The sequence below is a fragment of the Cinclus cinclus genome, chromosome 6 (genome assembly GCF_963662255.1).
Source record: "Cinclus cinclus chromosome 6, bCinCin1.1, whole genome shotgun sequence".
In the NCBI taxonomy this organism is placed as follows: domain Eukaryota; kingdom Metazoa; phylum Chordata; class Aves; order Passeriformes; family Cinclidae; genus Cinclus; species Cinclus cinclus.
The window spans coordinates 3,235,125-3,246,698 of record NC_085051.1 but is presented as its reverse complement, the minus strand read 5'-3'; the positions used below and the strand labels follow the sequence as shown (position 1 = coordinate 3,246,698).

Here is an 11,574-nt window from a genome sequence, read left to right as displayed (position 1 = left end):
GTTTATGCTTGAGCAGAATTTTAACACGTTTCCCAACAGATACCGATGGAGTTACCAAATGATCTTATATAAGGAGCCAAGATAGCTGTGGTTCTGTGAGAGAAAACAGATAAAGGTTATAAGAATGCCATCACTAAAAAGCACAAGAAATACAGCTGGCTTATATATATATATATATATATATATATATATATATAGAAAAGTGGCATAAGAATCAGCCATGAACTAATTTATGTCATGTGAGACAAAAAACTACAAGAGAAACGACTGATTGACAGCATAAGCATCTGTATTTTTGCTTGCACTGTTCTGTGTTTATTAAACACTTTTCAGAATCTTTAGCTTCTGCTGCTGTTGACTGCAAGCAGGATTTCCACAAGACTTAGAAAGACTAACAGCTTTTGTAGATATTTGAAAATATGGGACACATAACCTTAGCTCCAAGCAATGGAAACTTGTATCTCCAGAGGTTTCTAAAATCCTGTGCTACTAAAAAACACAGCCAACTCATTCTGCATTTTCCTCAGTCTCCTGTGGATCAAATATTCTCCTTTCGTATGAATGCATATAAAAATTTGTCATTAATGATTAGGTCTTTAGCTGACACTAATTAGTTTCAACCACCTATGTGCTCAGCAGGCCCGACCTACTTCACAGTTCTGCTTCATTAGTGTTGGCAACTTAAAACAATATCAGTAAAAATTATATTGACCAACAGTGACCAACCACTCAATGCAGGTGTCACTAAAGCCAGTGACAGCCCCCCACTGATTTTAATAAGAATCGCAGTAAAACCCAAAGGCATAGAGAGAGGTAATGCAGTGACAAGAGTCATCTCCCACCAGTAGAAAGAGACAAAAACAACAGCAACAAAAGGGAAAAACAAAACTCCAGTCAATTCATTTAGCACAGGCCTGTGCTGCTGTGCTGTGAAATACCAGTCCCAGAGAGGGAGCTCAGATTTAAGCACAGACTCAGAAGCAATTTGAAAGCTTTGTACTTCAAGTGTAGTCAATCACTGGGGAGCAGAAGTATACCTCAGGTTAGATTTGGAACCGTGAAGGAAAACATTTGGATAAGCAGATAAAGGGGAGAGGAAGAGCAGTTGGACAAGACTGGCAGTGTCCAAAGAAACTTGCCCAATGCACACACTCAGCACGATGGCACTGAATGCACAGCTCCAAATCTTCATGTGATGGAACCACATAGAAAGTAAATTAAGCCATAGGTTTAAGCACCTTTGACACGCCTTGAGACACTTTCAATGAAAAACAGCAGAAGCTATTTTCCTCAGTAACGTATCTATTTATCAAGATCTAAAACATGTTACCACAACTATGAACATAAGAAACTTAAAATCATGTCCCTTGACACCTTTAAATTTAGGAATACCTAAGTATTTAAAAATACATGAAGAGTTAAAGCTAGGCTGCAGCTGGAATAGTCACAGGTGTTTTATACCAGACATGTTTTTTCCCACTAGAAGATCAATACATCTTCTATCAGGACAGTCAGATTTATTACTCATGGTGGATGTCTTGCACACATATAATCAAGTCTTCCAATAGCACTTTGACAGATGCCAAAGTTCTCTTAAATATCTAAACTACCTTCTTTTAAGCAAGACAGACTTAAAACCTGCAGTAACAGAATCATTAGTCTTAGCACCACCACACTTGAAGAAATTCCATTTGTTTAGGATATATAAGAAACATGAAAGCTTTCAGTTCTGTATTAGATGCTTTTGCAAGAAAAAAAAACCCGAAAAAAACCAAAAAAAACAAATCACACACACACAAAACCCCCCAAACGAACAAATCAACCAACAACCAGAGCACAAGCAGAAGAACAAAAGCATTTGCTGCTAGAAGGGAAACAAGAGCAAAATGTGTCACAGCACTTCTGTTTGAAGTGATTAAAAAAGCAAGAGTAAAGCAAGTGAAAAGGTCCCTTGTGACAGTGGTGGTGACAATGGCTTGCTAGGTTACAACAGTAAACAGTCCAAGGGAAAGAGCCACAGAACACCAAAAGATAGCAATACAAGAAGCCTTTTATTTCCCCAAGAAGCCACCAAAGCATTAACACAGCCATGTGAATCTGGTGTCTGATGACCTCTGTGACTTGCACAAAAGTTGGTGAGTCCTCATCTACAGCACCACCTGTACTTTGATGAACCAGCCCCTTGCTCATGTTGAAGATCTTCCTTGACAGCATTTACCAGATTCCTGCTCTCACTCCAGCAGGAGTACAGAGCTCTTGGCTATTAAGTGCTCCCTTAAGGCCCTTGACATCTTCCCGTTGAAGTGTTTGTGTTGTGTTTACAATGTGGATTCATGAACTCTTCAGGTGAGCACTGCCTAAACCATTTTCTGCTAATCTCACCCCTCATTCACTCTGCCCCCAATCAATCCCACCACTTACACTGCTACACCTCTTTGTCTCATTGTGGAACAAATTATATGGATTAACAACGCTGTAACAGAGAGCTTTTCCTTTTAATAGAATTATTTCCCTAACTCGTGTTTCCACAAGTGAGGAGGCTGAGTAGGCCAGAGCAAGGAAATAGGGCAGGGAAGAAACAACATGGCAGGGACTAAACTTGTACTGTCTGCTTGTGAAACTGTGCTTTAGTGAATGCTTCTTTAAAACATGAAACGGATCGTTGCAACTCAGAGATCAGGTATTTTCTGTACTGTCCTCTGCAAATGAAACTTATTTAGTCTTATATAATTTGCATCAATTAGTACTTAGAGAAGACCAGATCCTCAGTAGGGATATAACAAAAGTAATCAGATTTTGTCTGGCATCTCTGGAATTAGAGACTTACAGCAACTGAGAACCTCCTCTGAGAAGATAGACTGTTGACACTAAACAACACAAAAGACCATTATGAAACAATCACAGGGTTTCTAGTAGTTCAGAGGAAGATGTCTAATTTTTTGACTTCTTTATAGATTCAAGTGAACTGTCTTCCCATTCAAACAAAATTTTTATTACAGGAGAGGTCCAGGGAAAATTTTCGGCTCACTTTCTAACTTTGGTGCCATGCAAAATTCATTTCCAAATGAAGGTACTGCAGACTGCATGAAAACTGGAACAGATGGCCAGTCTGCAGGACCACAGGAAGGTATGACACACTTAAAGGGCTCATTTGTAAAAGCCACTTTGAAAAGTATCCCGTCTGCAGGAAACTAATAGGCCAGTGAGAATTTCTTTTCATGATAAAATGTTTTTAACTGTATGTCCTTGTCTAGTTTTCTTTCACAGATGGATTTCTCTAAAGTCAGACTGACCATAATAGAACAGTCATAACAAAGCAAGACTGGCTGTTCTGGGCAGATAATAGTAAATACAGTGCTGCTGTGAGTCATTTTCCCCAGAACTGCTATGTGAAGCTCAAGAGAGTTCTTTCTCTGTCATTATTCTGGTGAAAAGGCACACATCCCTAACTTGTGAATGCAGGAAAAAGGCAGTGAGCAGAGGAACACTATCCATGGACTATTTTATTACCATGGAAAACTAGGGAATACATTCAAGTTGAGTTTGCGTGGTCGTCAGTTAAAAACATTAGCATTTTCCCTGGAACATGTAAATATTTAATCTGAAATCACTGACATAAAAACACAAATCTGGAGCCTCAATATGACATCCTAATAGTCCCTTTCCACCACACAAACATCCCTCGCATAAGTTAAAAAATATTACCATGCAACAGACAGGAACCAGGATTGCATATACTGGGCTAGAAAAGCATGGCAAAGAAAAGAGAAGTTCCTCAGAGAAAAGGGGGTTTAACAGAATTCACATCACTAGCTTTATTGTATCAACAAATAACTACATATGCAGCTCACTGGGTAAGACCTAACTCCAGAGGGAAACCAATTAAAATTGATACTCTGATAAAGAAGAAAATAGTCATTAGCTCAGAAACACCTTGGCACTGTCCCCACCGTGAAGGGTCCTCCACTGCCAGAGGACCAGCTTGCACCCCAAACTGATCACTCTGAGGGCTGACAGAGCAGATAAAACACCTAAACTTTTCATTTCCAAAAATAGGTTTCTCAACCTTTTTTCAAGCTGTGAAATGGCTCAGCTATTTCTAAATGCCACTGAATCAAATCCAGTGGCAGGTGTAGAGAGACACTGTGACAGTAACCTTCACCATCTCTTCCCGACTGTGTTTAGCTTTTCTTTTTTCCTCTCAGCAAGGCTTAATCTCACTGTCTGGCTGAACATTAATCCGCTTTCACCAAGTCCCAAACTAATGCTTGCTGCATTAATACACTGAAAATCCTCAAGGTATAAATTACACACAATTCAGTATATAAGGAAAGCATAGGGCTTTCTTCTCACTACAGCTGTTACTTCTAGGAAGGCGAGTAGAATACAGGTAAGTTTCCATCAGATCCTGATGTAGAAATCCTTTTTTTCATATTGCAAACACTTAAAGTAATTAATTGCTTCCGAAAAATACATTATACTTTGTTCTTTCTCTCTCTTGCTTATTTTTCTTTTTCCTTACAGACAGAATGCATTCTCTTTACAAATACTTAGATAAAAATATTTTATTGAAAGTGGTATGGTATTCTGCTATTATTATAATTCTGCAAAGATTGATGACGTGCAATTTCAGTTGCTTAGAAAAATCAAACTCCTTTAACAGCAAACATAAGGAAGATTTATTTAATGTCTGTTTTTACTGACGATTCTGAACCCTTGCTGTTATGGAACCACTTGAGGATAATGCAGACACTCAATTTCTCCCTGCTTCTCTGTTTCCTGTTGAAAATAACTATACATTTCTCCAGTAGATATCTATTTTTTCTTTACAGGCAGGATGAAGACACTTAATTGTTACGTGCTGTTACTTTGCTGGAAAGCAATTTGCTGCAACAGCTGTCAGCTCACCAATATTACCATAGCAGTGGAAAGAGAAGAATGTGAGTTCTGTATTACAGTGAATGCCACGTGGTGCTCAGGATACTGCTTCACAAGGGTGAGACTCAATTTCAGGCAACAGAATTCAATATTTCAAGTGATGTACAGATAACCCAGTCCATAGCAAACACATGGACAGGATGAGCCCTCGTGAAAGAGCAGGCTGAATAACTGCTGTAGACACACAGCCAATCTGAAGCACAGACAGAAGGGTGAAATATCGTAGTAAAATTCAGTTCATTAACTGCCTGCATATATTATGTTCATGTTGTATAACCAGATTTAGAAGAATTACAGTCTGGATCTCTGCTTTGTGCTCAATTTGTGGTTGCAAGCAGATACAATAAAGCAGCCATTACTCCTCTTCTCTTTCAAATAATGTGAAGAATCAAGCAGTTGACCTGAAAGATTGTCTGGTGATGGTATGAGACACAAATTTGCCATATCAGTCCTTCTAAAAGGGGAAATTTAAAGATCTAAGTGAAATTAGAAGAGTCAGACCCAAATGCTTTTGATCTCAGTGGGATTTTCTCATTTGATAAAAATTTTGAAATCCAACCCATAACAAATTTTAAAACAGTTATTTCCTTCTTATAATTTCAGGATCCGGTATATAAATATCCACCAGTATCAACTGCTCAGCAAACCTGCACCTTCAAGGAGGTTGTGTATGAAACAGTGAAGATCCCTGGCTGTGGTGACCATCCCGAATCCTTTTATTCATACCCGGTAGCTACAGAATGTCACTGTGACACCTGTGACACTGACACCACTGACTGCACCGTGAGGGGACTGGGGCCATCCTACTGCTCCTTCAGTCAGAATGGAAGTAACCAGTGAAGGGAACTGGAGACAGCAGTTTGGCTTTAAATGCTCCCTGCTAAGTAAAGGTACTGTTTAGGTTTAAATGGAAAATAACAGGCTGTGCTATTTTGAAACTGCCAAGACTGAAACAGAGATTTTTAAGGCCAAAATGAAGAGCTACTGACTAAACTCTTCTTTGGGCCTTCCTTACTTAACCTATCAGTTGCCTTAAAATAATTTTAATAGGTCTATAAAAAATGCTGCTTCCAGTTTCTTCTGCCCTTCCTCCCTCTTCCTCTTTATCACAGCTTCATTATTTATATTTCTGTATTTCCACTGCCTGGTCCACACTGATTATTCTATTGTATTCTGTGCTTTCAAAAAGTTCCCAAGATTCAAGTCTTTATTATGTCCTGCTTTTCATCTCTCCTAAGAACACACTTATTTTAAAATAAGCCTTGCTGCAGGTTGTGCTTCTATTAGCTGGATTGTAAACCTCTCTCAGCTGAGATCCTGACTGATTTTGCTTTGCATTATGTTTCATATAGTCATTATGCTCTGCCAGTAGTAACAGCGTGTATATTTAAGAGCCAAAATCTATGTTCAAATGTTGAATGTCACCTGAATTCTTGTACTTTCTCAGTAAGACTTGTTAGTTCAGCCTCATTGTCACAGTAACACAAGTAACGTGAACTCTGGCTCGTACCTGGCTAACTTGAAGAAATCATCAGCTCTCTATTTTCACCTGAGTGAAAATGTAGTAAAGAGAAATGTTTAGCATTATTTAACATAGGAGTCTCAAAAATTATTTAGGGATGAATCCAGAGGCACCTGTCCCCACCAGTGCAAACATGGTGTGATAATGTACCTTGAGAGCCGTTCACAGGACTCCCTTCGGAGAATGGAAGTTCACAGAACTCTGCAGCAACCTAACTCTGCAAATACCAGTGTGAAGTGAGCTGGAGGACTGACTGAATCAGAATGGCAAATTACCTCACATTATTGCGAAAATTATATGAAGCCTACAGAATGAAATCTTATGGGGAAAATGAAAATATACCATTCTTCATCAGAAAAATCACCTGCACAGACACAGAATGGGCTCAGCAGCAGTGTGGCACTGCAGGCTGGGTGGTGTGCAAGCAAAGTAAGAGTCAAAATCATCCCAGGGCTGCAGAAAAGTGGGAATGCAAGGAGCAGAGCCTACAAGACACAACCTACCTCCACCACTCAGTTCTACATGGTAGGGCCTCGGCTGAGTGGTCATTTCTGACAGAACTTCAGCGCATTGAAAACATGGAGAAAATGGACAGAAGAGTAATAAGAATGGAGAGAGGCCTAAAAAACATCTTAGGAGGAAAAGATTTAAATGAATTTGGTTGTTTTGCTTAGGGGAGGGGAAGACTTAGCGGGGAATATTAGCAGAACAGTTTACATGCTTGAAGACTGTTGCACAGCAAAGAACAGTCAGTTCAAAGAGAGCAGAACAACTGATGAAAGATTCAGAGTAGTCACAGGCAAATCTTCTGAAAGAATACAGATATACACTGAAATAAATTGTCAGGGGCTTGGAGAAGGACAGAGAGAATGAAGGAAGGGTGTGGGGTCTGTGGATTCATGACCACTACAGGTCTTCCACACACGTGGGACCTGTTAGGAATGACAGACAAAGCTAATTCAGCACGAGGCAGGGGAATGAAGTAGTAGCTATCTGGCATGTCTGCTTTTGTGACCCTTACAGACACGCCTATTTAAGGAGAATTCGCCTGTTACTCTGAATCTGTCTTGTAGTAGATAATAGATATTTTAACTAATGTAGTTTTTAGCTTTTTTACCAAAAGGTATTAATTATCTTGATTTTATTTATAAGATTTATATGCATGGATATTTTCTTTGGTCTGGTGAAGCTTTAAAAGTGGTAAAGTAATAGATAAATCACATTGGGTCTCACTCATTTCAGTTTTAAATGTGAGTAAATGTAAATTAAAACTAAGCATATTATTAATAGCAGCAATTATTCCATTCTAAATGAGAGAATTTTGAATTACAATTGCAAAACAAAGTAGCTTGTAATAAAAAAGTATGTAAAAAGGTATGTTTTCAAAATAGATCTGTATTGTCTCTTGTATTTTCAAATAAAAATCATTTTATTGCACTTCTGCTATGCGTCTTAATAAGCTAATTTAAAAACTCAGGAGTCCACCTGCCAACTTCATTATGCTTTAAATTGCCTGTTTTCTTCTTATTCTCATTGCCTTTTCCCATGTAACTAGTACACCCACCAGAGCCATATATGCATTATATGCCCAAATCACACCAAAAAAGACAATATTTTAGCCTGATTCAGTAACATGATAATGAAATATTACATAGTTGCAATACAAGAGTAGTGTGGATAAGAATAACTACTATCATTAATATTTTATTTAAATTATAGACATTAGAACCTGTCCACAGGTGTGTCCACATCTACCACAAATTAGATTGCATGTGAAAACAAAAATCCTACAGGTCTGATTTCATCCATCAGACCAATGCACCGCACATTTTCATTTTGCAAACAAAACTATTCAGAACCTCAAATCTGAAACAGTCACTAACAGAGTCAAAAGTGTATTGAGGTGCCGTGGGGTGCTGGTTTAGGCTGGGGTAGGGTTGATTTTCTTTGCTGTGGCTTTGTTTGGATTTGTGCTGAACTCGGGGTTGGTAACACAGAGATGTTTTTGTTGTTGCTGAGCAGGGCTTGCACAGAGCCAGGATCTTCTCTGCTTTTGGTAAAGCCACGCTGGTGAGGGACTTGGGGGTGCCTGGGAGGGGACACAGCCAGGACAGGTGACCCCAGCTGACCAAAGGGAAATTCCAGACCGTGGGATGTCATGCTCAGTGTATAAAGTGGGGGGTGAAGGAAGAAGAGGGGACATTTGAAGGGATGATATTTGTCTTCCCATGCCACTGTTACCTGTGATGGTTCCCTGCTCTCCTGGAGATGGCTGAACTCCTGCCTGCCCTTGGGAAACAGGGAATTAATTCCTTGTTTTGCTTTCCTTCTGTGTGTGTGGCTTTTGCTTTCCCTACTGATCTGTCCTTATCCCAGCCCATGAGTTTTCTACCTTTTATTCTTCCCATTCTCTCTCTGAGCCCACTGGTGGGGGAGTGAGGAGCAGCTCCGTGGGGCTGGGCTGTGACTGGGGTTAAACCACAGCATGAGGTTTAGGAATGGGACTCCCCAACTCAGTGTCCTCATCAAGGCTCTCCAAATCATAAGCCACTCTCCCCCCACTCCAAATGGAGGCATGAAAAGCAAAGGTGACAGGTTGAGGTAAGAACAATTTACTGGAAGCAGCAATGAGATAAGAAAATGAACAGTAATAATATTAATCAGAAAAGGTATAAGAAAAGAGATTAATGACACGAACAAAATCCCTGTTTGCAATAATAGACAATACCAGATGGCTCCTGTATCCTACTCCCAAGTAAAATCCGTTCCAAATCATGTCAACAATTACTTGTCGTTCCACAGACTGATGGCAAATATTTTACTGTCAGTGCTTTCAGCAACAGAAATGCAGAAATTCTTAAAGAAGACTGGCCAGACTTGAAGATATCTTAGTCTACATTAAGACAGACTTAATATTTTAAAAGTTCAATTTCCATTGAATAACCAGTAATTTAATTAAACTTACTTTTATATCAGTGTTTCTGCAAAGTTTTAGCGAAGGTACACATGAACCATGAATATCAGTAGAGTCAGACATCCAAATCTGCTTATTATCATTTTAGAAAAATATTTAAGAAGTCATTTCTGTACTTGTTGTCTAGATCTGTCAAGATGACTAAATGGGAACTCTGTCAAAAGGTGAAAGTCTCAGTATGAACTGCTACTTTAAAAAGTAAATTGGTGGATAAGCATTTTGAAATGCTTCTAATACAGTCAGAAGTAGATTTTTGAAGAAGTCCTACCATGGGCCTAACATTTTTCATTGAAATAAATAGGTAAAATATTTTCCAGCTTGAACAGAATCAGCCTGCCAACAGTGAATTTTTCCAGAACTGCATATTAATTCCATTTTTAATGTCAGGTTCTACAAAAAGACCTTAGAATATGCCAGACTTTAGCCACCAGCCTGCAAAATCTAATGTGAGAAGCTGTAAAAATTAAAATGGACTGAACTATTTAAGCAAAACAATCTCTTTTCTTGCATGAGCCTGAAAGAAGAGAACGTGGAAAACTTTAATTTATATACCCCTGGTGAAGGCATAGAGCACAGAGGCAATACATGGTGTTGGACTGTCCCTTGCAGGCCTCTGAGAGGGCCACTCGACACAGGATTGTCTGTGTTGCAATTAATTAAGTCTTCTGAATGCCCAGATGTATGGTTAAACTGCACGGAGATCATTCAACTCTGCCGCCACATCTGTGGGCAAATTAATTCCCTCTGTCATTCATTATGCAGACAGTCTGACCTTGATCTTAGGAGTGTCTGTGCCAGTCCTACTTGAAGCTCTCCAGATGTCAGGACGGGAACACGGAGTGCAGCAGCAGCAGAGTCCTCCCAAGGAAATGACCTCTTAATCCCAAAGCCTTTTTATGTGGAAAGCACAGCCTGATTTTACAGACGGACAAGGAAACACTCATTCCTCACCTTGAAGCCATTAATAAAGCATCAACATAATTAGCATCACCACACTCTTGCCAGTGCTCAGCCATTATTCCTAGCCAAAATAAATCATTCCTCCTAGCTTAAAACAGGCTTGCACTTGCTTTTTAAATTTTCCATATAACTGGGCTCACTGTATTTTTTTACCACGAGCAAGAAACATAAGCATCCTCTCTCTGTATTAACCCAACTGATAAGAATAAGAACTCACAAGTAATTCACAAATCCTCAGACAAATGCAGCCTGAAACAGAGGTAATTACAAATGGTGGAAAACAGGAATGTCAGCACTCTGGCTTGCACGTGTCATCTTGGGGCTGCACTTAACTTGGACTATTCGAATGGCAAGGGGAAAGGCAGTTCAGCGTGGTGCTCACATGCTATGCTCCTCTCACCCTCCCAGCTCAGCAAGGGCATTTAGTTTTATCAGTATGCAATATTTAGCCACATACTTTATTTTCATTTTAAAAATACAACTGGCATCTTAGTTGAAACTAAAAAAAAAAACAAAACAAAACAAAAAAACAAACAAAAAAAATAAAAAGCAGCTAAACGGCTAATCTGAAAAATTCATTTGGAGAGCTCAGCCTTGAGATTAGTGAGTGGCTCCCCTCCACTCAGGCAATGGGATCTGTAAAATTTTTCTAGGTCTCTCATGTTTCTCTTCAATTTATGTTATTAACATTAGCTATCAGAGCCTTGGTCTGTCAGCATGACTTATGCTGATAGACATTACAGCAGCTCACAAGGCTACAGTCTGGGAAATAGAGCAAACGAGACTGGAGAGGGGTTAGAGAAAGGACATACTTTCAAGAAATCAAATGTCAGTGTTTCATTCTGTGTGGGTGGGGAAGTCAAAGAATTAACTACCTGTGCTTCACAGCCATTAACCATTAGACCACTTAATTCACTGAAAAAAAAATATGGGAGGTGGGTCAGATATGTTTCTTGCACTGTGCTATTCTGTGTGAAACAGATATATATATATATAAGCATTCTGTGTGAAAAAGTAAAGCAAATTATGGATCTAATATATCTGGATTGCATTCAGCTGTAGTTGCATTCACTAAATAATGCTATAGACAGATGTATTATTCAGTCAAAGCCCTAAAATATGTCCTTCTTAAAATGAAAATATTCCAGACATATAAATTAATCTGGCGTTACCAATGGCT

The 11,574-nt window shown here is 39.1% G+C and overlaps 1 protein-coding gene across 1 annotated transcript; it reads left to right on the top strand.

Moving 5' to 3' along the window:
• Positions 1-4,837: 4,837 nt before the first annotated feature.
• Positions 4,838-5,778, top strand: FSHB (follicle stimulating hormone subunit beta). Its single transcript, XM_062495117.1, has 2 exons — positions 4,838-4,996; positions 5,542-5,778. The coding sequence occupies exons 1-2, from the start codon at positions 4,838-4,840 to the stop codon at positions 5,776-5,778; spliced, it is 396 nt and encodes a 131-aa protein (XP_062351101.1).
• The last annotated feature ends 5,796 nt before the right edge of the window (positions 5,779-11,574 follow it).

What these genes read in the sequence shown, in the direction of transcription:
- FSHB (XM_062495117.1), top strand. Translation starts at nt 4,838, where the DNA reads ATGAAGACACTTAATTGTTACGTGCTGTTACTTTGCTGGAAAGCAATT. An exon ending in CAGGATACTGCTTCACAAGG is followed by an intron (nt 4,997 to 5,541) that starts GTGAGACTCAAT and finishes TTATAATTTCAG; the next exon opens with GATCCGGTATATAAATATCC.